Genomic DNA, 27,445 nt, shown 5'->3' on the forward strand with positions numbered 1-27,445 from the left:
CAATTGAAAAATGACTGAACAAAGCAACACATATAAATGATTGACTGTTGAGCATATCAAGATAAATATTAAAATCAGCATTTGATATATTTGCTTTGTTAGCCATTTTTTATAATTAAATGGTTCTAATATAATATATATATATATATATATATAATATTTTTAATTTTAGGAACAAGCACGAGCCTTTCCTTCTCATCATTTCCTTCTTACATGTGCACACACCGCTTGTTACTACAGAGAAGTTTCTCCAAAGGAGCAAACATGGATTATATGGTGATAATGTAGAGGAGATGGACTGGATGGTGGGTAAGTAAATGTTTGCAAGTAGAAATTATTCTTGTTATTTAGTCAATGCATCAGTTAGGAAAACAATGTTAGGGATGCAAAGTATAGGTTGATTCAAGTGAAATCCACATAACTACTAAAAAATGCCAAATGTATAAGTAAACTTTTAAAGTTCTGAAATGCTTGTGTATTTTAAACTTCTCTCTTAGATTATGAAATCTAGATCATTATTACTTTTGTGTTATAATTATTCTAACAAATCTATCAAGATTCATCAGAATTTGTATCATATTACCTTGTACATTTTGAATGCAGTGTTGAGAAGATACGTAGTCATCTTATGTAACATAGTGATGTTTAAAAAGTTCAAGAGATGTAATTTCTGTGTAATTAATCATTTCACTAATAATACTAGTATTTTATTAATAAAAGAAATGGTTATTTGGCTGTTTCTCTTTTGAACAAAAGACAATTCTGGCAGCAAATTCTTGATTTGTATGCCTTTGGAAAAGTGAATATTCCTGAGGATAGAAATCAACTCTGATTGGTTAACAACAAATTAATGAAAGGTGGACTTCAGAAAGAGAAGTGGAATCCCTTCAATGAGGGTTTTGGAGAGAGATATCACATCATTTTTACAAAAAAAAAAAAAAAAAAAAAGACTGTCTGTATACCCAGATCACCTCCAGTCTTGGACTAGACAAAGAATCTATCCACCCAAAAACACAATGGACAGGAATTCATTTTAGATTAGATTCCTTGTAAAGTTAGGTGGAGTCTGACTGTAATTGAGAAGAAAGTTCAACCTTCAGAGACTAAGCTTTGAAAATGAGGATTTGAAAAATTTGAGAAAGGGGGAACTCAGGACCTTCCCAAATCATGAGTTATTAATATTTCTCTCAACATTGTATGTTGCTTAGAGGTTAAAACCATCTATGCTTTGAAATTAGATGTGTTATTTTAAATTCTCTATGTATATACATTTTATTCTTCAGCTATGTCAAAATCATATCCTAGTTATTAATGGCCTCAATTTCAAATGGAAATATACTTATGGCTGCCTATTCATTTGGAAAATGTATTTTAACTTATTTTGTGAAACATCTTAAAATTATATTTTAATTAATATTCTAGACAGACAAGGGAGTTTTGTGGCCTTGCTTCTAGTTTGAGACTTTTGCACATTAAATCACAAATATTTAGTCTTATTCTCCACATTTCAGACATTGTTGTGCTGGGGATAGAAAGAAAAAACAGTCTGTGCCCTTAAGGAAATTATAACTTAATGGAAGACTAAGTAAAGAGGTCTTGCATAACCACTAGGAGTTAGCAGAGATAACCTCAATCACCATAAACAATCTGGAAGCCTAGCTATTCCCTGGGACAAGTTGAAATAAACACTGATAGGATCTTTCCAGTCTTAAGTGGATCTTCTGTTCTTAAATAAACCTTTTGGTCAAGTGGACTTTTGATTACAATCCCACCCCTAGTGGGAATCTTGTTTATCCCCCAGGTTACATTTTCCCTGTAAAAGATCTCCTTCCATTTTTGCTAAACTTCTCTATGAATCTAGCCTGCCAATTAATGGCATACTTATGGTATCTTCCCTTTAATAGTATTTTTCCCCTGGTTAATTGTGAGTTCTACATTGACTTAATTGTTATGTTGTGTGACATATAAAATGAATGATTTTATCAGGAATTAGCATACACCAAAAATAAAATGAATGAATGAAAGAGATGTATATTATGAAAGCTAGACTTATTCAGAGGATACCAACTATTCAACTTGGACAAAGATAATTAACTATTATCCATACTACCTCTGCCTAGAACAATCAATCTAGACCTGACTCACTAAAACACAATTGGTCAGATTTCACTAATTCAACTAAAATAAAATTTCTTTCTCTTTTGATCAAATCTAAAATTCCTCAGTTGAGTGTCTTGCCCAATATTTCATTTCATTTTCAGCCCCTCACTTCAAAGATTGTCTGAATAGCTCAGAAAGGTTGATTTTCAAATGAGGAAAAAGGAGGAAAACCTTAATCCTATTTCAATAATTAGCTATTATTATAAGAGGCAAATAATCATTTATCTCAGTTGATTGTCTAGACTTAAGAAAAGGTTGAAAAATCCAAAGACTCCAGTTTCTGTGATATTAATTCACTATTTGATAAAAACTTCTGGGAAAATTGGAAAATGGTATGTCAGGAATTAGCATACACCAATATTTCATACCTTATACCAAGATAAAATGGAAATGAAATCATGATTTAGACAAAAAACATTATGCTATAAACAAATTAGGAGATAATCTATACAACTACAAAACCAATGAAACCAAGATTAGAAGGGAAGTAGAAAGCTGGGAAATAATTTTTTACAGATAGTGCTATCTCAGATAGCGCCTGACATCTATCAGATCTGTTAAGATGACAGGAAAAGATAATGATAAAAGTTGGAGATGTGAGAAAATTGGAGCTCCAATGCATTGTTGATAGAGTAATGAATGGATTCAGCCATACTGGAGAACAATTTGAACTATAAAAGGGGTATAAAACTGCATACACTCTTTAGTTTAGCAGTGTCACTATTGGGTCTGTATCCCAAAGAGATCATAAAGGTGGAAAAAGGATCCATATATGAAAAAATGTTTGTAGCAGGTCTTTTTGTTCAGGCAAGGAATTGGAAATGGAATTATTGCCCATCATTTAGGGAATAGCTGAATAATTTACAATATATGTTGTACAAGTTAGAAAAGATATCTCATAGCATGAAATGAGAAAACTCTTCAGCATTTATATGAGCAAGGAAAGCTAGTGTTCACAGGAATATGAATATTAGAAGAAGAGTTAGGTTTGGGGAGGGAAACAATTCTGTTTTAGAAATATTGAGTTTAAAATTTCTATAGTATATGTAAGTAGAGATATTCATCAGACTCTTGGAAATGCAATTAGAGATGGTAGTTGAACAGATTATCTTGACAAAAACAAAAAAGACCTAAAACTAGGCCCTGTGGCATGTTCATAGATAATGAACTGGACAGGAATGATAATTCTGAAAAAGAGAGGGAGTAGGATGAGTAATGGGGGGGGGAGGGGAAGGTAAAAGGACAACAGTAATGTCATGAAAATCCAATAAAAGGAGAATATACAGAAGGAGGGAAGTGATCAGTGCCGAAAGATGTTGTAGACAAAGTAAGTAGAATAAGAACTGATTAAAGAACATTGGATTTAGGAGGAAAGAGATTATCAGAAGAGGAAGATTTCTTTTATTCAGAGCTGATCATATGACACAAAATTGATATTTTTATTATGAAATTGTGAAAGTTTTTGCATAAAAAATAATATATTAGAATGATAATGGAAAGAATCAATTAGGTGGAAAATCCCCCATTTGGGGAGATAAAATAAGACATGCATTTTTTGACATGTCCAATACATTTTTGATTGACTATATTTACTTTTTTTGCAGAGAAAGACTATTATTGGGGAAGGGTGAGTCAATAGGGAAGTTAAGAAGAAAGTTAACAGGGAATATGAGGGAAATGATAGTGATACAAAAAGAAAAAGGTGTTGATGAAATATTTAAATCATGAATTGGAGGGGAGAAGGAATACAGACAAGCAGGACAATGTTGAAATTACATTTTAAATTTTATACATATATGACTAAATTGAGCATGTATGACATTTGTGTCATAAATATGACATTAACAAGTATATAAATATACTTTAACATAATATGGTATATAATGTATGTATATATTTATTATAATGAATATATGACAGTGGTATAAATATAATAATATTTGTATAAATATACTATGATGACATATATATTAAAATATACAAATATAATATGTTACTTAGTAAAATAGTAGTAGTTGTGATTGCTGTTGTTGCTGCTGCTGTTGTTGTTTAAAGTTATATATAATAAGATTCATTGCTTCACATATTATCCTCTTTAAGGCCAGAAATGTTCATGTTTTTTGGATGACAAATATTTCCCCCCAATGCCTCAGGGGCTTATTCTCCTCTATAACACCTTGGTCTCTGAGGAGAGAGTTGGATAGCATTGGTCCCATTAAGTTCACACTTAAGTATGGTATGACTGTCAGACAAATCCTTGTCTCATCTGGCTTAAGTCCTTAAAAAGCACATTCAGAGTATCAGAGCTATACTGATTATAAAATTCAACATAGTTTCCCTTCCCAAATTCCTAGATACCCAGTTGGTTTATGTTTCTCAAAACTCAGAAGGTCGTGTTCTTCAATACTCTTGACTAAAACAATAACAAAAACATTGAGGCAAAATTCCAAGGTCTCTTTTCATGGGGCCATATGTCATACTTAAGGAGAAAGAGCCCCAAATTTGTCTCCTTACAGCATTGTCTGTTCTAAATGGTAAGCAAGTCTGTTAAACTTTGTGTACACACACACACGTATTCATGTGTAAATACACACATATGTGTATAAATATACAAACTTATAGATCTGTATATATACTACATATGCCTCTAGTACTATTATTTCTTTATTAGTTTAGATTTTATTAGAGTCATAGAGCAGTAGATTGGCATGTTCTTCCAAATGGCAACAGTATTATTGATTTAACAGAGCTGGAAAAGACTTTAGAGATTTTTTTCACTTTACAGAGAAGGAAACAGTTTCCTAGAGAATTCAAACCCCCTGATAGTTTATTGTGGAAGAAAAATTAGAATCTAAATCAATCGATTCCCAGTCTAGTCCTTTTTTCATTCAATCATTTTGCCTCACAGGGATCCAAGGGATCAAGGGAGGCAAGAGACACAATCCTTTTCTACTATGCAATTCTGATTGGGTTCAATCCTGCATGGGGAGCCTAACCTCTAAGGAGAAGAGTTGGGATCTGTCTTTCTCCTACTCATCAACTACAAATTTCATGGGTGCTTTTGAGATGATTTATTTGGAGCTTATAATTTTATCTTTTATGCTATGTCTAAGTTTTCCCTTAACAATGAGAGTAGAATCTGAATGAATCACTATGAATCGGTATAGAATAGGCATTATTATTACTATTATAATATTGCAAACAATTAGGGTTAAGTGATTTGCCCAAGATCACACAGTTTAGTAAGTGTCAAGTGTCTGAAGTCAAATTTGAATTCAGGTTCTCCTGACTCCAGGGTCAGTGCTCTATTTACTGTACCATCTAGCCACCCTTAGTATAGGTGTTATTTCCGGTACACAAAAGAAATGCAAATCACAAAATATTCAAAAGCAGGCACTGAATTAAAGATGAACTATATCCTCAGAAGATATCGATATTGAACCTCAGCTTTTATTTTTCCCAGGATTCATACCTCACTATCCTTACCCATCCTGGCTATTTCCTTACCTTGACTCTACATGGATGCATCCACACCCCCACACACCAACTTTTCAGCATTACTTTAAGTATTGTCCTATCCATAGAATTCGAATGCCATCTCCATGCATTGTGATCTGTATGTTATCACTGGACCCAGATGACCCTGGAGGAGGAAATGTGACTTTGCACAGCCTTCCCTCACTTAAATCCAGTTCATTTGTATGCGATGGCATCATAATTCCTAGTTCAAAATAAACATGTGACAAATTTACAATGGCCATGCTCTTTGCCAAAAGGTAGGTTTACTTAGGAGAAGTTACAGACAAAATGGAGAGATTAAAATAGACACCTGGAGTGGCAAATATGAAATAGATGTGGGAGATCAATAGGGTTATCCTTATCAAGGAAAGAAGTTTGCAAGATTCTATTGAAAGGATATTTTAGAAGATCAGATCCATAAAGGAGTTTAGCAGACTAACTAGAGTAAGTAATAGTAAGAATAAAGATACCATTAAAGGGAAAGCATTATGAGAAGAGAGGGAGAGAATACCTCATAGAGGGCTTAGTCCTGAAAAGGATTTGGCAAAGATCTTCATCATGAACAGATCTTTTACAAGGGAAACAAAACTTTGGGAGTTTCTCATGGAAGAATTTGGTAGCTCAAAGGGAAGGATCAAGGAGGAGCCAGATGGAATACCTGGCAGGTCAGGTCCCATTCCTGTCTAAAAGATACGCTAATCAATACCTCAAATGTCGTTTTAAAGTGCCCAGAGGTTTGAGGAATAGAGTTCTAGTCTTAAAAATCACTGTATACATACAGGATAGCTTGGGACTTGGTTATGCCTGAAAATAGTTTGGTGGGCTTCTTTCTGGTAAGGGAAGAGAGTAAGCTCAGAAATCTACATCATCTTGTGTGGAGATATTCCTTGCTTCACCCAACTTGTGACCTTGCTGACATTTTATTTTGTTTATTTTAGCTTATGCATCATATGTCAGTCAACGAAATTATTCTATATTTGGTATAGCTGTTTTTCAATATCTGAACATCTACCTATATTAAAATTAGGCCCTTGAAAGAAGGAGGCATCTCAAATCGTGAAGATTTGGTGTCCACTGCAAGAGAGGGAATCATGAACCCTTTAATAAAGTGCCTTTGGTACAGAAATCTGCTTCAGTATCTTTTAATATAAGTGGGATAACTTTAATCCCTACACAAATAACCTCCATGAGGAGAAGGAGCTGACCACTGGAGACCCAGTTTTTTGAGGGATAAAGCACCCCAACCACAATTGGGGTCTCCAGGTCAATATTGCAAGTATGGCAAAAGAATTTGCAAACTTAGTTTATCTCCAAGTTAAGGGGCAAAAGATTTATTATGCTGACAACAGTGGGCTAAATTCCAGAAAGCAAAGAACCAGGAGAAAGAAGATAATTTTATAGGAAAAAGAGAGATGGGTTGTTTCATGTCACTGATATGCCAATGTTGTGGTAGAACTGAGGAGTGATCTCAAGAATTTGGTTGCCACTGACCAGCAGACCATGTATCTGACAGTCAACAATGTTTATTGACAGACAGATTATTAGAACAATAGCATTCTAAGGTCAGAGTGCCTGAGGATCACTAATATATCTTCCCTAAAATCTAAGGAAAGAAATATTATATTCCTACGCTAGAGGACTTTTAAAATCATTAACGGATAGAACAATAGTACTTCTAGGTCAGGGAAACCTCCAGATTACTTATTCTAAAGCCAGAAAACCAGTAGATAATGTATATGACAGTCAGCAATGTTTGTTGACAGACAGATTGTTAGAAGAGAAGCATCCTAAGGTCAGGGCAATCTCCCCAATGCTGTCTCCCCTAAAAGCTATCCAATTTGACAACAACTCATTTCTTCTTCTTTCTTTAAAATTTTTTCTCTTCTTTTATCACACTCTTACCTGCCAAGTGCTCTAACCAAGGGAATATAAATTTTGATCCCTGAAACTTCACAAGATAGCTAGGACCATACCTTAAATCCAAATCACTTTGGCTTTCATTGATTTATCAGTGATAGATACCATCCAAGCCTCACTTGGTCATTATTTGGTCAATATTCAGAATGAATATTTCTCTGAGCAAGTGTTTCTGTTTTAGCCAGAAAGTCTGAGTGTCTTTGATTTTTTTTTTTTGATTAAATAAAAGAAGTCATTCTCTGCTTCATTTTTTGCCTAGCCTTAATCACTATTTGGGTATTGCCTCTGTCAAACTGAGACCTATTGAAGACCTTAGCTATTGCATCCTATTGCATCCAGGATCATTTCCAATCGTCCTGATCTATAAGTTGCACTGAACTTGAAGGCTCCAGAGGGGAAAGTGAGGCAGGTGACCTTACAAAGCCCTTCTTCACTTAAATCCAATTGACTTGCATGTCATAATGTCGCCTCCCTAAGGTCATGATCATCTTTGAGAACAAAGGACAAACAGCACCACAAGATAAAACCCTTGGTTGAGGATAAAGAAACCCTAACAGGATTAGGGTCCCCCTGGTACAGGTCATGAGTGTGGTGAAAGAATTCGTACATTCACTTTGTCTCCAAGTTAAGAGGCAAAGATTTATTACGCTGCTTGACAACCTGCTAAAGTTTCAAGGGAGTTTAGCAAAGAGTCGGTGTTGGGGAGGTCATTATGACTCCAATTGAAGAGGACCATTTCTCCAAAGGAGTTTTTAGCAGAGTCAGAGTCAAGAAGATAGCTTGGGAAAGAGTAACAAAAATTAGGTTGATATGTTAATATTATAGTGTAGTGATACAATGGAAGGGAAGGGGTAGTTCCTATCATTGAGATCTTTTGTTTACTGACCAACAGAATCAGCATTAAATTACTGCTGTTGGCTAGCCGTTTGTGTCACTCCCCAAGGCCAGCTAATTTCTCATTTTCATTCAATTTCTCAGGAATTGCTATTTTTTCACACTTCTTCACCTTGAAGACAGGCACATTTTTGTTTGCCTTTATTTGTAGTTGCCTCGTTTAGTACAGTATCTGATGGATAAAGTAAATGCTTAATAAATGCTTTATTAATCTAGATAAACATAAAGCATTTCCAGGACTTCTGAGTAGGTATTATGGCTCCTTTCTTTTCCCACTTATAATACATTTTTTCTGGTAAGCAAGGTCTGGGGTTGGATTCATCCTCTTACAAGTGACCATCTGTTTGAAGAGCTCTGAGAGCAGCTGTAGAAATTATTTCCATTACCCTAAGTGAAGAAAAAGAACCTACCTGAAGATGTTGCTATCTGTTTTGTTTTGGTTTTAGTTTGTTTTGTTTTGTTTTACTTGTTTTGGTTTGGTAGTTAGAGTAGGCTGACAAGATTTGCTTCTAGGATGAGTAGAAGCAGATGAATTAGATTTGAACACACAAATGCTCAGTACTTCCTAACAACAGCTAACTGGCCTGGAATTGTGGAAATTATGCTATTCACTTTTTACAAATGTCTGCTCTTTCAAAAAGAAAGCAGGCCTTTATACTTCGGCAAACCAAGCAAACATTTCCTTTTCCTGAATAAGAACGTTTTCTCTTCCTAGAGCTCTAGGGAACATAGGAATGAATTTAGTGGAAAGGTAAAATAATCAAAGGAGAGGAGCAGTCTGTAGTCACTGGGTAATAAAGCTGTAGGAAACCCACCCTATTCCCTAGTTGCTAATTTAAGTGCAAATTTTACCTTTGAAGCTGAAGTAGTTCTCAAATTTTTGTTCAAGGTAATCCCTATAAAAGTGCTTTTTCTCTAAAAGGAGAACCCTAAACTTGATCTACCTAAACAGCTTTTGGGACTTTGAATTGCCTAGAGCTGAGATGATGATCTCAGAACAATAAAATATCAAAGTTCAAATAGACCTTAAGCCCAGTTAGTCTAGATATTTCCAACCCTTTTCAATCCTTGAAAGTTGAAGTCCAACTTTCCTTATCCCTTATTTAAAGGAACACAAATAAATGCTAGAGTTTAGGATTCATTTGCACATAAGAAATTAAATAGATGAATTAGTTTCAGGAAGATAATATTATTATTTACAAAATATTTCCCATACATATCAACAAGTTTCTTATGCCAGTTGGAAACTGTATGAAATCTAAAATCCTCACTTTACAGATGGGGAAACTGAGACACAAAAACAGGAAAAGGTTTCCCCAAGATTATCCACCTAATTTGCTTTAGACAGAATCAAGACTAAAATACATCACTCCTGATTCTCAAAAAATGCCTTTCTCTTATACTAGTTGTCTCAAGAATTATCTGAATAAGTTGATTTTGGTCAGCCTGGTGAGTGTCTAAAACAAAAGTCTCATAATTTTTTCTATCACAGACTCCTTTGGCAATCTGATGAACCCTATGGACCCCTTTTTGTTGCCTTCATTCATAATTAAGGGAAATGCTCAAATTCCCCAATGCTTAGCATGGTACCCTCTCATAAAGTAGATGTTAATAAATGTTTATTTGTTGATTGATTTTGGAAGTTAATAAAAATAACGGTGTATTTTTTCCCAACCAAGTTTACAGCTGCCCTGAAATGCACCTCAGATTAAGAACACATATATTAGATTATCTATTTCCCACTCTTCAAGGGACTTCTAGAATTCCATGACTTTGTGCTCAGCCAGTAAATCTGCACTGAATGAATAAATGGATGAGTGTGTAAACGTATCTGTATTTCAAGGTTAGACTAAACCCTAGTTATTTAGTGTGAAGCCCATGTCCTCTATTCTAAGTGGTTATCTTTTATAATGCAGGAATAGAACTCTGTCCTGGGATCCCTTCTCAAATGAAAGTGCAGTTTCACTAGTTAAAAAAGTACAAACCCTATTTCAGGGGAATGAGGAAAGTTAGATATTCAGTTGTAAAACAAAGAGTGAAAAATAGAACATTACCCAGAGCAAGAACACAGATAATATATCATCACTTTACTTAACTCAAAATTTTGCTATTGCTGTTTAGTCATGTTTGATTTTTTTGTGATCCCATTTGGAGTTTTTCTTGAAAAAGATATTGGAATTGTTTGCCATTTCCTTTTCCAGATCATTTTACAGATGAGGAAACTGGGACAAGTAGGGTTAAATGATTTGTCCAGGGTCACACAATTAATGAATGCCTGAGGCCAGATTTGAATTCATGGAATCTTTGTGGCTCCAGGCGTGGCCCTCTATTCACTGTGTCACTTAGCTGCTCCAAACTCAATATTTTGTTTATATTATATTATTTTCTTTTCTGTAGATTAAATGAAAACAAAATGAGAATAGGAAACATTAAAATATTTTTTCAATAGTGAGGGTCCATAAAGATGAATCCACAACTCGAAAGGATATGTGATAGCACCCTAATTTCTTGATTCTTTTCTTCTCTTTTTCTCTACACTAATCTGATTTATTTTCAGAAAGTTTTTGTTACTGACTTCTGAATTTTAAGAAGCAAAATAGCTTTTTTTCATATAGGTAGCTTTCCAAAAGAAGTCAGAAGCAACTAAAAGTTAATAGACTTAGAATCAGAGTTACTTATAAGAATGGTGAGTTAAATGACTATAAAACTAGAAATTACTTCTAATTGGTATTTTTAAAATACTACATTTCTACTGAATTTCTTACTGCATAATATTCTTTTTGTCTAACCAGCTCAAAATATAACCCTTCTCCTTAGGTGAAGTGCTTGAGACTTTAGACAATGAAGGTCTGACCAAAAGTACACTAGTTTATTTTACTTCTGACAATGGTGGGTCCTTAGAGTCTCAAATAGGAAGTGAACAGCATGGTGGCTGGAATGGAATATATAAAGGTGAGCCTTTTCATATTAATTCATTCTCAGACATTTATTTCTGTGGGAGAATAATCCATGCTCAGTTTTCCAAAGTTCTCTCATTTGAATGAGGAAAACCTGTTTAGAGAAAATGTGTAACCTGATTCTAAGAAAGCTGATCTGTTTAATTGTTCAAGGAACCCTGATGTCATGCCCTCTGGTTTGTTAATCTATGTTTAGACAGTGGAAACAAAGAGGCAACTTCTTTTTTATTTCATTACAATATTTTATGTAGAAATTAATATATAAATCACTATATAAGAAGAAAAGCTTAAAATTTCTAGACTTTGATATCTTATTTTTAAAAAAATCTTCTGAGACACATAAGTTAAAAGTGTTATTCCCCAATCAGTTGGAGAAATGATGACAAAAAATAGAGTAATTATGAGCTTCTGTTGTTTACCAATATTAATTCCAAACAGATTCTGAAATAAGAGAATTCTCAATATATATGAAAAAATTCAAGGAGTGATATATGCACAAACATACTAAGAAGATAAATATACAAAGAAGAAGAAAGAAAAATTAAAAAAGAAAAGATAAACAGAATACAGAGAAATGTGTGGATTATAAGAAAAATTAATATAAAACTACAAAGAAAGAAGTCTTTGGAATGGAAACAGTCAATTTAAGTTCATGGAGTAGAGAAATGTAGTATCTTGTACTAGGAATAGCAAGGAGGTAGAGTCACTGGATCACAGACTACTTAAAGGAGAATTGTTGGAAGATTATAAAGGTAGGAAGAGATCACATTATGATGGGCCAAATAGAAGATTTTGTGTATGATCCTGAAAGCAATATGTCAGAGAGAGAGAGAGCCCAAACTCCATAAATCCTTCATATTTGTCTCAGATACAAACACAAACATATGAAATATAATCATGAAAAAGATATTCACAAGCTAGTTAATAATATGAGTAATAATGAGTCGTGTTAGCACTTGGGAAGAGAATTTTTAAGTCTTAAGTTATGAGAATCAACATTGGAAATTGAAATTCCCATTTGTCACAAAGTAATTGGTTTGAATGAGTTCCTGTCCTCCCAAAAGATATTTTTAATGCCTTCTTTCCAGAAGATACCAAATATTATGATAAAAATTTCTCTAAAACAAAGAAGAAAGATATCTTAATTCTAAAATGTTGTCACATTTCTATTTTTTTAATCTTGGATTTCATTTTATTATCCTAAGGAGGCAAAGGCATGGGTGGCTGGGATGGTGGCATTCGGGTCCCAGGAATATTGCGGTGGCCTGGAGTCTTACCAGCAGGTCGTGTGATTGATGACCCAACAAGTCTGATGGATATCTACCCAACAGTGGCTCATTTGGGAGGTGGTGAAGTGCCCCAAGATAGGTAAAGAAATTTTTTATATATAATTAATTCCATATCACTTGCAAAAAGGTATATCAATTCTCATCCTAATTTTAACTTGTGAAAAACTGCATTCAATGTTTAAAAGAATTGCACATGTTTAATCTATATTGGATTACTTGCTGTCTAGAGGAGGGAGAAGGTGGGAAGAGAAGGAGAAAATTTTGGAGTTTTGCAATGCTTTTGCAGTAATGAATGCCAAGAACTATCTTTGCATGTATTTTGAAAATAAAAACCCATTATTAACATTTTTAAAAGAAAAACTGCATTCATATGATTTAATATCAACACGTAAAGGGGATCCCCACTAAATTAATGTTTAAGAGAAAGGTAAAAAGTATGAATACCTAATTTTGCATTTGCCTGAATTTATGAGATTTTTAGAGCTGAAGGAGTCTGATTAAGACACTAGCATACATAAAATTTAAATCTAAATGATGTATTATGTAATAGAATTATTATTTTAGTGAGCAAGATAGTATAGTAGAAAGAGCCCTTGCATAGAATCAGGAAAACCTGAATCGAATTATACACTCATTAGCTATGTAATCACTTAACCTCTGTTTCCTCATCTGTAAAAAAGAGATAGCATCTAACTCAGATAAATTCTATCTATTATTATTATTGCTAATCAGAGGAGACTTTTGGAGTCAACAACCTCCTTTTACAGGTGAAGAAACTAGAATTTATTTAGAGGAATGCCTCAGCTAAAGTAATTTCACTCAACAAACATATATTGAGTGCCAGCCAATTTCAAAATGCCATTACAGTTTCTGGGAATAGAAAATTTTAAAAAGACTGCTTTCAAAAAATAGGCATTCATGTTCATGCATACACACACACACACACACACACACACACACACACACAAACATACTCTCTCACACACACTTATTAGTGAAGAAAATATCCAATGATTTGTAGTCAGTAAGAAAACAAGAACTGTATTCAGAAACATGCAGAGAATAAATTAATTTAAGCCATTTCCCCCCATTTCTTCTGAAGTGTATTTCAGTCAAAAATGTTGCTGGAGGTAAATTATGTGAATTACTTCCTTAAATGATTGTATCACCTTGTCTTGTTTGCTACTTAAATACAAGTGATCTTTAATAACTCTTTTCCTCACAGGAAGAGACTAAGCATTTTTGAGGTAGGGTCATGTAATTGTAGCTTTAGAACTGGAAAGGATATACGATATTATGAACTCCAGTCACTTCATTTTATAGAAAAGGAGACAGAAACAAAATGGGCTAAATAAATAAAGAATGGCCAAGAGTCATGACATTAGTAAGTTTCCAAAGGAGGATTTTAGCCCAGATCCTCCTAACTACAAGCCCAATACTTTACCCACTATGTGACTCTGCTGCATTGGATGAAATGTTTGAACATACTGTGCTCTTCACTTCTAGTCTTTTATCTCTCTTCCCTCAGAGTGATTGACGGCAGAGACCTGATGCCTCTGCTGCAGGGAGAAGTTCATCAATCCGATCATGAGTTCATGTTTCATTATTGTCTATCATATTTGCATGCAGTTCGTTGGCATCAAAAGGACAGTAAGTAGAAAGTGTTTTCTGTTCAAAGCTCTAAAAAGTCAGTTGAAATAGAATATATTTACAATTTTACAAAAATAATTGAAAAACTGGAGATCCTTATATTTCTTCTACTCCTGTTAGAACTATAACTTGTGAAAAAACTCCATGTACCTGTTCAGACTAGCATTTTTCTCTATCTTACAGTGTCAGAAAGTGATCTAGAGCACTGAGAAGTTAAGTGAATTACCCGAGAATGTAGTGAGGTTGTATCAGAACTGTGATTTGAACCCAGATTATCCTGGATTTAGGGCAGCTAGATAGCATAGTAGATGGAGTGCCTGGCCTGGAATCAGGAAGAGTCAGCTCCCTGAGCTCAAATTTGGCCTCAGACACATAATAGCTATGTGGTCCTGAGCAAGTCACTTAACCATTAACTCTGTTTGCCTCAGTTTGCTCATCTATAAAATGAGCTGGAGAAGGAAATTGTAAACCACTCTAGTATCTCTAGCAATAAAATCCCCAAAGAGGTCACAAAGTGTTGGAAAAAACCAAGTAACAACAACAAACTTCCTGTATTCATGAATGACTTTCTCTCAACTCTATCATGCTGCTTCTTGTTAGAATATATTAAAATCTGAATGAAAATCTTTAAGTGGTTCAAATAATTCAGGAGTCTGACTCCTGAGTTGCACCTTCAAACTCTGTATTTTCTTCTTTCAGGTGGTATAGTGTGGAAAGTACATTATATGACCCCAATATTCCACCCAAAGGGTTCTGGTGCCTGCTATGGAAGAGGAGTTTGCCCCTGTTTTGGAAAGGGTGTAATTCACCATGACCCACCTTTGTTGTTTGATCTCTCAAAGGATCCTTCTGAGGCTCACCCCCTTTCACCTGACACTGAGCCCTTATTTGCTTTAGTAATTGAAAAAGTAGAACATGCTGTACAAGAACATCGGGCGACACTGACACCAGTTTCGGAGCAACTCAGCACTTTTAATAACATGTGGAAACCATGGCTTCAGCCATGTTGTGGCACATTCCCATTGTGCTGGTGTGATTGGGAAGAGGACCATAAATAAGAAAATATTGGAAACGTAGAAGTTACAAAAGTCCCTGATTCTTCACATGGGATGCATATGGAGAGCCACTGTAAAATTACCTATGTAAAAATGTGATAGCCAAAATAAAATGTAGTATTTTTAAAATATCCACTAATTAAATTCTTAATACTATAGAACTTATAACATTGTCCCATAGGACAAATAATCAGAAAACAAACAAATATAAGAAATAACAAAGTAAAAACAAATTAAAAAAAAAAAAAAACCTTCTCTTTATACTTCTAAAAGCTAGAGCACGGCCAACAGAGTCTCAAGGATAGAGTTTAATATATGGATTCTGAATTTAGTCTGTCCCAGTCCTTAGAGCCAGAAAAAGTTTCTCAGTGTTTATAACAGTCTACATTCTCTGTTGATTATTTCCAATTTATTTTGTTTGTATATAGTCGTTTTCATATTATTTTCCCCATTTAGACTGTGAGCTCCTTGGGAACAAGGGCTGGTTTTTAAGTGGGTTAGGTTTTGGTTTTTTTTGTTTTTGTTTTTTTGCACTCTAGAACCCAGCAAAGTGCCTGGCATTTTGTATTCACTTAATAAATTTTTGCTGACTCAGTGACTCTTATTTAAGTTTTGATGACAATTGTCAAATAAAACCAAACAGCTAAAGGAACTTTAGGTTTAGAGATGACAGGTTGAAACCTAGAATGTTCTCAGTAATTTCTGTAACTCTCCACTTTACATTGCACATAGATAGGCAAGATAAAATATTCTGTATTATTCCAAAATCACATTTTTAAAAGTGAGTGCTGAAATACGATAAAGTGTGACATTTATTACCTGCTAATAATTCTCCAGAAACCCTCCATCCCCAATATGGTAGATCCAATCTCAGGTTTTCAAAGGCTGTGTCAGTGGTGTACAACCTGTGGTCCTATGGAATTGAGAAGATTTTGTTTATGGGACCAATAGTGAATTAAATGTCTGTTGGGTTTGAGGAGGAAATGAGCATGGATTTAAATATTTAGAGATCTATGGTACTTGTGGGATTTTCATATAAAAATATTCAGAAGGGAATAGAAAATTCCAGTATAATTTCTGAATAGAAGTTATAGATAGAATACACTTGGGAAAATGAATAGAGGTAGATAGAAATCACCAGAATAAAGAGAGTATGGAAAGAAAATAAGTCATTTTATCTACATAGAGAAGGTAAATTCTTAATACATATTTGACTAATTTGATCATATAGAAAATTAATCTGTGGTATTTGGGTCAGTAAAACTTCATTTCCCTCTAATAACAGTAGCAAGTATTTATATAGCACTTTAAAGATTGCAAATTGTAGGGGACATGTGTATAGAGGGAAGTATTTACCTTATAAGTTATGTATGTCCATGTGGATCTGTCCACCTGTAGTTTATAGGAAGACAGATATGAATAAATTTTTCTAGAGCCTCCTATGCCCACATTTCTCCAAAAGAAAATTTGATTCTGACCCAAAAAGGGAACAGAATATTAGCACCACAATCTGGACGTTCTGTTTTCCTCAAAGAACGAGTGCTAAACTAGAATTATATCTACACTCCAGAAAAATTAAAACATATATATATATATAGGTGTGTAGGTAGATAAGTCGTCTATGGGAAATAATTTACAGACTCAAATTGAGCTCCAGATTGCTATCCCTTAACAAGAAAGGAATGCCTCAAGCTATATATCCAAGGTTTTGCTCTCCTTGCCACAAATATCACCTTAACTCCAACAAAATATACTAATGAGAATAAACCAGACAATGCACAGAATGAATACACTTTTCCCCTGGAGAAGAACTATCTCAGCTCCAGGGAGAGACAGAGAGAAATAGACACTGACTTCCAGATCTCACCCCAAAGGCAAATTCCCCCAAGTTCATAGGATAATAAGAGGTGATGACATGATCAAGGTGCTGGCTCCTCTACATGTCAGCTTCTTTCAGAGTCTTTTCCTTTAGGAATTCCTCCTGAAGAGAATCTAGAACTATATGCATTCTCTTTACAAGCTAGAATCAAGAAGACCAAGATGTCTCTTCTCTTCAGCTCTTACTAACGCTATGGCATGGAGAAATTAATTTCCACCAAAGAGGCTTGTCTTTTGTTAATAGGCTTTAAGCTATGAACTTCATAGACAGCATATAATTTTATCTTTACAGCAACCTGGGAGGTAGATGCTATTATTCTTTCCATTTAACAGGAATTGAGGTAAGTGACTCATTCAGCTAGGAACTGAAAAGTTTTCACTTAGGTCTTCCTGACTTAAAGTCCAACACTCTACTCACTGCATAACCTAGCTTCCTAAAATGAGCTTGACCTTCCTTGATTTTCCTGTTGTCTACAAATCTATTCTCACTGTATCTGTATAATTATTGACCTTATACAAGCCATTTAATGTTTACAAAGTTGTTTACATATTTCACTTCATTTGTCTTTTGAGAAAAGTCTATACTTCAGGAATTATATTCATCTTACAAAGGAGAAAACTGAGGCTTAGAAAGGAGGGATGAATTGTCTATAATAGCCCAGCTACTGAATCTCAGAGGCAAAATTCAAATAAGGTTCTAAACTCCTGACTAGAAACCAGGTACTCTCTCTGCCACCTCATATCACCACAATGTAAAAATGAAACACAAAACACACCTTGCCTTTCATATCATAAAATGGTCACTTCTATTTAAAACTCCAGAATTTCTCAAAATAAATTTTTAATCTTTTTTTTTTTTAAGAAAATATTTCTAAACCCTTTTAGGGGAAAACTAAAAGCTAGTGATGAGCAAATATAGGGAGGGATAAAGGTGCAAATTGATGAGTGACTGATCATTAAGAGTCTCCTTGCTAGTTAAGTATCTCTGAGTTCAAGAAGTGGCACATATCCTGGACTACACTATTATTGGAGTCTCATTTAAATGTAGAAGAGGCAAAGACATGACTGGCAAGGCCATCAGTAGTCAAATCTTGTTGCCCTCTCTTTGGTTGCTGACCCAAATGACTACTGAACTTTTCATGAGAAAAATTTAATCAGTCTTATTTTACAAATGGGAAGATAAACTTTGCTAAAGCAAACTTCAAAAAGTTACACAAAGTAGTTCTCAATTTATATTAAATTTGGGCTTTATCCTTGGACTCCATATAGCCACCTACTTGTTCTTGTTCCAGTCACTTAGAAGAGTTAGACTAGAAGATATATTCAACAGGATCAGGTGGACTCAGCTCCCCTATTCTCCATAAAAAAATTATCTCATTCAAAAGCAAATGTTGATTTACTCAGTAATGGAATATCTTTTGTCTGAGGTGGTACTGAGTTTTTGAAATCTAGCTTTTTTTATGCTCTAGGTGGTGCAGAAAACATGCTCATTCTTTTCCAGGATGCACTCCAGATGTCCTTACTATGCTACAAAATCTCTTTATCATGAAAACTCACTCAGTCCCTGAAATTCGCTTTGGAAATGCTCTCTAACCCTCCATATAGACTATCCCTCTGATTAGATGATTCTTTCCAGAATATACATTTAAGGAGGATGACCAGATTATTTATGTCTCATTCATCTCCAGTTTGCACTCAATCCAAACTTTGTCTTTGACACTTTTGTCTCCTGCCTACAGACCACAACTTATATGTTTTAAGCTTCCTTTTGAGTTGTCTTCTATTAGAATGTAAGCTCCTCGGGAGCAGATGACGTGTATTTAAAATCAGCCGGAGTCAGGAATTCAGGTTAAGGGGAAAATCTTCAATCTTTATTGAAGTGAAGAGGTGAAAAAGGATTGCGATAGCAATATGGGCCAGAAGGATTGCGATAGCAATATGGCCAGCTGCGACAGAAAGCCAGCTAGCAGAGGGGGATCAGAGGTGAAGGGCTGTCGCGATAGCAATGCGAGCAGCTGTGACAAGATGCCAGCCAGCAGTCTCTCCTTTAACTTCCCTTTCCACTCCCTTGCTTCCACCCACCAAAAACGTCATTTCCTATACAACACATCAGGACTTACACAAAGAGTGGGCGGAGGCCATTTTTTCTCCAAGCTTATATATTAATAGAGTATGGTCCAATTACTATTTAGCCTCACGTGCTTGGGACCTCAGTGCACCAACTCAAGTCTCAGCCCATTACAGGCAGAGATTTTGGCATTTGTATTTGTATTATATTTGTATTTTCAGGATTTAGCACAGTGGTTGGTATGTAGTAAGAGCTTAATAAATGCTTGTTACGGTGTAACTTGGCAGTGGCTAGGAAAATGAGCCTAGTCTATATAACAAAAATGCTCTACTACTACATAGGTTTAAATTTCTCTAGAAAATAGTAGCATGTAAAATGCTAGATGTGGAATTAGAGGACTAAGATGCAAATTCCAGGTCTATCCCTATTCCTGTAATTTGGTAAGGGTCATTTAAGATCTATAAGCCTCAGTGTCCTTACCAGTTAAATTATAGGGGGGAATTAACAAGGTTCTATACTCCTATGCTTTAATAATTTAATAGATGTTTTTTGAAACTTGTGGCAAAATGATAATAATAATTGTTCTGGTGATTGCTCAGTTATTTCATTCATATCTGACTGCTTGTGACCCCTTTTGATATTTTCTTAGCAAAGATCCTGGAATGGTTTGTTATTTCTTTTTTTAATTCATTTTACAGATGGGAAAACTGAGGAAAGCAGGGTTAAATGGCTTTTCCAGGGACACCAGGCTGCTAAATGTCTAAGACCAGATTAAACTCAGAAAGATAAGTCTTCCTGATTTAAGATCTATCCACTATGCAACCTAGCTGCTCATTAATAATAATAATGGTAGTAAAAATAATAATCTATGACTAACTTGGTGATACATTTCTAATTAAACCATCAAAGAAATTATATGTTCAAAAATTAAGTGGCAACCATTTGAATGTCCTCAGTCACAGTCCCACAGTCACAGTCTCCTTGCTCCCACTTATAAAAAAGACTGTTAAGATCTTTCTGGTATTTGTTGAATTTAAAAATATTTTATTGATATCTTTTGTTTTATATTACCTACACTCACCCTTCCCAGAAAGCCATTCTTTATAAATAATTGTTTAAGGGAATGGAAAAAAAAATATTCAGTAAAGTCAATCAACTTATTGAAAAATTCTGATGCAACATTCTATTCTCAAAAGTCCTGACCTCTATAAAGGAGTATAACTTTTTTAGAACTAAACTTGATCATTATAATTTCACATATTTTAGTTTAAATGTTTTGTGTTTGTTGTTCTTTACATTCAGTTTGTTGCAGTCATTGCATGTAGCATTTTTTTTTTGGCTTTACTTACTTTACCTTGAACAATTTCATAGCTTTCATGATGCTCAGCCTTCATTATATTCATCAAGATGGCACAATGGAAAGTTTTGGGCCTAGAGTCAAGATATCCCAAGCTCCAATATGGTCTCATATTCTGCCTAGCTGTGTAAACCTGAGAAAGTCACTCTCTGTCTTTCTCAGTTTCCTTAACTGTAAATAAAGATAAAAGTAGCATCTACCTCCCATAATTGTGGGAAGAATAAAATGAAATAATATTTGTAAAGTACTTTGCAAACCTTAAGTCACTATGAATATGCTAGTTATTACTCTATTTAAATAAATATATAACAGTTATATATGATATATATTGCATTACATATGCTATTTATATAATTTATGTATTATGTAAACATCTAATATATAAATATATAATTTATATAGCAATTTATATAACTGTAGGGAGAATAAAATGAGATAATATTCATAAAGTACTTTGTAAACCTTAAAGCACTATCTACATGCGAGCCATTACTCTAAGTAAAGTGATATCATTTATACCATTCTACCCTTCATCAAAGTCACATCAAGTGACAAAGCAGCAAGTGTGGATACACTGGGAGCAGTAGTAACAACCCTGCACACATTTTGGGTTAAATGACTTACCCAGAGTCACATAGCTAGGAAGTGTTAAGTGTCTGAGGTCACATTTGAACTCAGGTTTTCCTGACTCCAGGGTCAGTGCTCTATGCACAGTACCATAGAGGTGCCCCAACTATGCCATCTAGCTACCTCGGAGCAGCCTTTTTTTAATTTCCTTTTTAAAAAAATTTTATTGCTTTCTTTTTTCTGATTATATATGTACATTAATTTTTTAAAAAAAATACACATTTCTTTATGAATCATCTTGGGGGAAAAATATCAGAGCAAAAGGGAACAACTATAAGAGAAATGGGGCAGCTAGTTGACACAGTGGATAGAGCACTGACTCTGAAGTCAGGGGACCTGAGTTCAAATGTGGCCTGAAATACTTCCTAATTGTGTGACCCTGGGCAAGTCACTTAACCCCAATTGCCTCAGCAAAAGAAAAAACAATCCATTTTACACCTAATTTTGCTCTCCATCTCTTTTTTAATTGATAAATTATTTGCCTGTCCATAAGTCTATTAAGTAATGTGTTCCATGTAGATTATGCCATTGTAAAAAGAGATAGACAGGAATCATGACTTACCCTCTTCAAGATAAACATTCTTATTCAACAAAAGTGTTGACAATGCAAAACAACAACCAGAAGACTTAAAGTCAACAGATTAGAACCCTTGTCTAAGCATGAAGAGCTTCTTGCCAGTTGGGATAACAAGTAATTGGGAACAATGGAACAGAAAAGGAGTGGCAGCTTTCAGAAATTTAGTGTATAGCATTAGATTTACTCATCTGGGCCAGAATACTTGAAAACATCAAAATTGTATTGATAAAAATGATAGGGAAATTCAGAAGTTGTTAAACATAAAATGAGAAACTCTCACGGTTTATCAGCCATCTTTTAATCCATCCATCTTTTAAAAAGCAGCATTTACTGAATTTCATCACAATAATGCAAGTGAAGCTAGATTGCAGAATTCTTGGCTCAGTAAAAAGGCAATGAAATTCAGTCTTATTCTGATGATAACAAACCAAAGCACTTTTATCATGTCCTGAAGGCTATTTATGAGCCAAAGACCTATGGTGCATCACAACTACTCAGCACTGATGGAATCACATTAATTAGTGATAAAGGCAGGATCCTAGATAGATGGCCTGAAGTATTCCATAGTGTTCTCAACAGACTATTATCAATCAATGCTGAAACTATTTTCAGTACCACAGGTTGAAGTCAATCCCTCTCTAGCTGAATTTCCAACTGAAGAAGAGGTTTTGCATGTTATTAAGGTTTTCTTGTGTGGCAAAGAGCTGATGCTATTGCACCTGAGATTTACAAGACAGGAGGTCCATTGTTCATACAAAAGTTAAGAGAAATTTTCTGTATTACATACACTATTTCCCAGGAGTTCAAGTATGTCTTCATTGTCTATTTCTATAAAGGAAATGAAAATAATTTGTCCTCTAACATTCACAAAGGAGGTCTTTTTCTTAATTATTGCTGCCAAGTTTCTTGCTACAGTCAAGTTCTCCTTTATAGACTCATTCTTCTCCTGGATAATGATCATCTATGCAACAGGCAATGTAGTTTCATGAGTGGTCTGTGTGCTTGCTCCTACACTTTTTTTTTTTTTTTGTGGGTTAAGTGACTTGTCCAGCGTCACACAGCTAGGAAGTGCTCCTACACTTTTTAGCATGTTTTTAGTGATGTTATCAGACACCTTTCATGTGAATGAAAATAACATCAAGATCAACTTCTAGGCTGATAATAAATTATTTAACTTGAAAAGGCTGCAAATGTTTGCAAATGATTGTGTACTTACTGCAGCCTCTGAGGCTGAGATAAAACAAAATATGAATTAATTCTCTGTTATTTTGTTGATTTTAGTCTAACAATTAACACCAAGAAAAGAGAGCAAAGCAGAATTGCTAGAGCTCAAAAGAAACATGAGATGTGCAAATTTAGAGACAATTTCACTCCAAATATTCATATGGACTATTTGTGTCCAACTTGTGGCAAAACTTCTGGGCACATTGTATTGGTCTGATCAGCTACAGTTAGATACACTGTGTCTTGACCCCAATGAATAAGCAAAAAAAAAAAAAAAAAGTCAGTCCTTGCCCTCAAGGATCCCACATTCCACTGTAGAAAAACAACACATTAAACAGGGCTCAAAAGTTGAAGGTGCTAGAGGATGTAGAAGTTCTTATTTGGAATGATTAAGTTAACACTCAATATAATGAAAATGATGTTAATGATGATGTTGTTGATAATGATGATAAGTATAATTAGTGCTTTCTATGAGCTAGGCATTCTGCCAGGCATTTTATAATTATTATTTAATTTAATCCTCACAACAACTTCAGGAGGTAAGGGCTATTATTATCCGTATTTTATAAATGAGGAACCTGAAGTAAATAAAAATTGAATGTCTCACCCAGGACCACAAAGCTGATAAGTATGTGGAGGCTAGATTTGACCTTAAATGTTTCAGATTCCAGGCCCAGCACTTTATCCCCTGCACCAAATTATGTGCTTAAATACCTCAGAATAAATTGAGATGTATTGTAAACTTCAGAAGACAGGATTTTTGTCCTATGTTTTATCTGCTATTCATTTTGCTATAAAACAATATGCTGAGCTATGTATTATTGAAGAAATACATCATTCTGAATAGACATTTTAAATGTTGGTATGGATGAAATAATCCTGTTTCTGTGTTGCCTCAAGCCAACCACTTAACACTCCAGTATTTAGACCTTTTCAGGTGTGAAGAAGGCAGACATAAAAATGATATATTGAAAATTAACTGTCTCGCACAAAACCTTTTGGTTCCCGACTAAAGAAAGTTGTTGTGTTGATACTAGGCGGTATTATCTATTATGCGTGGAATAATTCCTTGAGTTTTAAATATAGCTAACTTTCTTAGAGCTTCAGATTAAGTCTAATGCTTTACAATGGGAACATAGTTTTGCAAGAGAACAAACTGGGCTTTCAAATGAGCACTTCTTAACGAAGCTTAAGGAAGGAAGGGTCATTTTCCCTACTTATTTTCCTTTAGGCATCTGGTCACACACACACACACACACACACACACACACACACACACAGAGTCTACATTTCTTGTCTATTTCTGTTTCTCTGTCTCTGTCTCTCACACACAAAACACTTTTTTATCTGTCTTTCTGCCTGCTTTTCTAACACACACACACACACACACACACACACATTCTTTTTTTAAAGACCCCATAAGAATTTTCCAGCGTTCCCTCAAAGGGCTATTCCGCCAGACTGGTCCAGGTTTACAATTCCCCTTCCCTAGGTTTTATCTCATTGCCGCAAATTAAGCTCTTCCTGGTTCTCACTTCTGGCTTGGAGCCTTTGAACCCTGCTGTTTTTTTCCTGTGCTCTTTCGATTGTTTTGCGAATGGGGGTCGGCGGGTGGACCCCGATCACAGAAAGACGTGAGAGGTGCAGACTGAATGACGCCCTTATTCCTTGCAGGTGTGTAAATTACTGTGCTGGTGTTCCGGGGATTCTAAGCTACCCACCCTGTGTTTTTCACCCTGAAGCCACTTGTTTTGTGTGGTTGAATATGTAGACATTTTAAAGTCGGGTTTTTCTTTATTTCTTTTAAACAAAACGCAAAGAAACTACATCCAAGTCTAGTCACTTAATTCTTCATTTTTGCAAGGCATGCTCCCTCTGAATGTTTCCACCCTCGCTCAGTTACTCTCCTCTTGTGACGTTTTCTGGTTCCTGATTGTGAGTATTAGGGCGCCTGGAGGTAGCACCCTTTTCTCTTTTCCTCTGGGCCCGGGGCACGCGTGAGCATTCCTGGCAATATCCAGGGATTCTGCCTGCACTGCGCAGAAATGAGACCCCAGCGTTCTGCCTCGGGCAGAGATTACAAAATGTTCCAGACTCTTTGCTCCTGTTGTTTTTACTGGAACTTGCTTGTATGAGATTTACTTTCAAAATGGCTACTGTTATGAAAAATCAGCCATTGTTTCGCAAGAAACATTTACAGTATGTTTTTTAAATTGAAAATATGTTTCTGCACATTGAGGGATTGGAGTTGGGGTTCCGGTGGGGAAGGGGACCCGGATTATCAACGCAGAAAACGTAATTTGGAATACGAAAAAAAGTGGAAAGTAAAATCAAAGATAAGAAACGTGGAAAGACAGAGACTGTCAGTCCCTCTAACTGACTACTTTCTTTCACTGGTACTGATCCTGAGATCATTTTCAGTTTGGTTTTCAATGTCTTAAGCTTGGGAAAATACAAATAGGCTGGAATACATTATACACATGTTTGACACTGCCCTCCTAAGCTGTCTTTTGGTTCCCTTTCTTCAGCGATAAATCGATTTCCTTTTTGTCTTAATAAATTTACTTTCTGAACTCTTTACTGGTTTGGCTGCAGTGCAAACAAACAGTGCTCGCTAAACTTTGATGATGGTGTAGGGACATCTGCTGGCTTATTTGCAGAAAAATTCATTACTTTTTAAAATAATTTTTAAAAAATTATTATAGCTTTTTATTTATGAGATATATGCATGGGTAATTTTTCAGCACTGACAATTGCAAAACCTTTTGTTGCAATTTTTCCCTCCTTCCTCCCACCCCTTCCCCCAGATGGCAGGTTGACCAATACATGTTAAATATGTTAAAGTATATGTTAAATACAATATAAGTATACATGTCCATACAGTTATTTTGCTGTACAAAAAGAATCAGACTTTGAAGTAGTGTACAATTAGCCTGTGAAGGAAATAAAAAATTCAGGCGGTGGCAGACAAAAAGAGACGGATTAGGAATTCTATGTAGTGGTTCATACTAATTTCCCAGAGTTCTTTCTCTGGGTGTAGCTGGTTCAATTCATTACTGCCCTACTGGTACTGATTTGGTTCATCACATTGTTTAAGAGGGCCACGTCCATCAGAATTGATCATCATATAATATTGTTGTTGAAGTATATAATGATCTTCTGGTCCTGCTCATTTCACTCAGCATCAGTTCATGTAAGTCTCTCCAGGCCTTTCTGAAATCATTCTGTTGGTCATTTCTTACAGAACAACAATATTCCATAAATTCATATACCCAGTTTATTCAGCCATTCTCCAATTGATGGGCATCCACTCAGTTTCCAGTTTCTGGCCACTACAAAGAGGGCTGCCACCAACAAGAAAAATTCATTATTAAAAAAATCAATAAAAAGCTTTTTGCCTTTTAAATTTAAGCATCATCTCATATAGCTGATCACTGGAGTAAGCTAACCTTGTAACTTCATTGTTTTCTGTATAACTCCTTCTGGTTCATTTTTTTTTTTTTATGCTTATTACTTCAGCAAAACAGTGAAATGAAAAGTATGGCATTTGAAATCATGCATAATTTTATTAATCATAGCAGAATCAATACCATTTTACCAGGAAACTAAGATTTTAAAAAGGCTAAATGTCTGTTGGTGGAATTGTGAATACATCCAGCCATTCTGGAGAGAAATTTGGAACTATGCTCAAAAAGTTATCAAACTGTCATACCCTTTGATCCAGCAGTGTTACTACTGGACTTATATCCCAAAGAAATCTTAAAGAATGGAAAGGAACCTGTATGTGCAAAAATGTTTGTGGCAAGTATCTTTGTAGTGGCCAGAAAATGGAAACTGAGTGTATGCCCATCAATTGGAGAATGGCTGAATAAACTGTGGTATGTGAATGTTATGGAATATTGTTGTTCTGTAAGAAATGACCAACAGGATGATTTCAGAAAGGCCTGGAGAGACTTACATGAACTGATGCTGAGTGAAATGAGCAGAACCAGGAGATCATTATATACCTCAACAACAATACTATATAATGATCAGTTCTGATGGATCTGGCCATCTTCAGCAATGAGATGAACCAAATCTGTTCCAATGGAGCAGTAATGAACTGAACCAGTTACACTCAGTGAAAGAACTCTGGGAGATGACTAAGAACCATTACATAGAATTCCCAATCCCTATATTTTTGTTCACCTGCATTTTTTATTTCTTTCACAGGCTAATTGTACACTATTTCAGAGCCTGATCCTTTTTGTACAGCAAAATAACAGTTTGGACA

At 35.0% G+C, this 27,445-nt stretch overlaps 2 protein-coding genes across 2 annotated transcripts in view; both read left to right on the plus strand.

Annotated features, from left to right (window-relative positions):
• The window catches only part of ARSL (arylsulfatase L), a 32,044-nt gene extending 16,005 nt beyond the window's left edge, over positions 1 to 16,039 (plus strand). Inside the window, exons 7-11 of the mRNA XM_051984576.1 lie at positions 173 to 309; positions 11,308 to 11,442; positions 12,653 to 12,815; positions 14,265 to 14,386; positions 15,086 to 16,039. Of these exons, the coding sequence (XP_051840536.1) occupies positions 173 to 309; positions 11,308 to 11,442; positions 12,653 to 12,815; positions 14,265 to 14,386; positions 15,086 to 15,444 (916 nt within the window). The 3' untranslated portion in view covers positions 15,445 to 16,039. The remainder of the gene's footprint in view (positions 1 to 172; positions 310 to 11,307; positions 11,443 to 12,652; positions 12,816 to 14,264; positions 14,387 to 15,085) is intronic.
• An 8,538-nt stretch (positions 16,040 to 24,577) lies between these two features.
• LOC127553671 (arylsulfatase D-like) overlaps positions 24,578 to 27,445 on the plus strand; it is a 33,601-nt gene continuing 30,733 nt past the window's right edge. The window contains exon 1 of the mRNA XM_051984575.1: positions 24,578 to 24,846. Coding sequence (XP_051840535.1) covers positions 24,770 to 24,846 — 77 coding nt within the window. The 5' untranslated portion in view covers positions 24,578 to 24,769. The remainder of the gene's footprint in view (positions 24,847 to 27,445) is intronic.

Source organism: Antechinus flavipes, chromosome 3 (genome assembly GCF_016432865.1).
Source record: "Antechinus flavipes isolate AdamAnt ecotype Samford, QLD, Australia chromosome 3, AdamAnt_v2, whole genome shotgun sequence".
Lineage (NCBI taxonomy): Eukaryota > Metazoa > Chordata > Mammalia > Dasyuromorphia > Dasyuridae > Antechinus > Antechinus flavipes.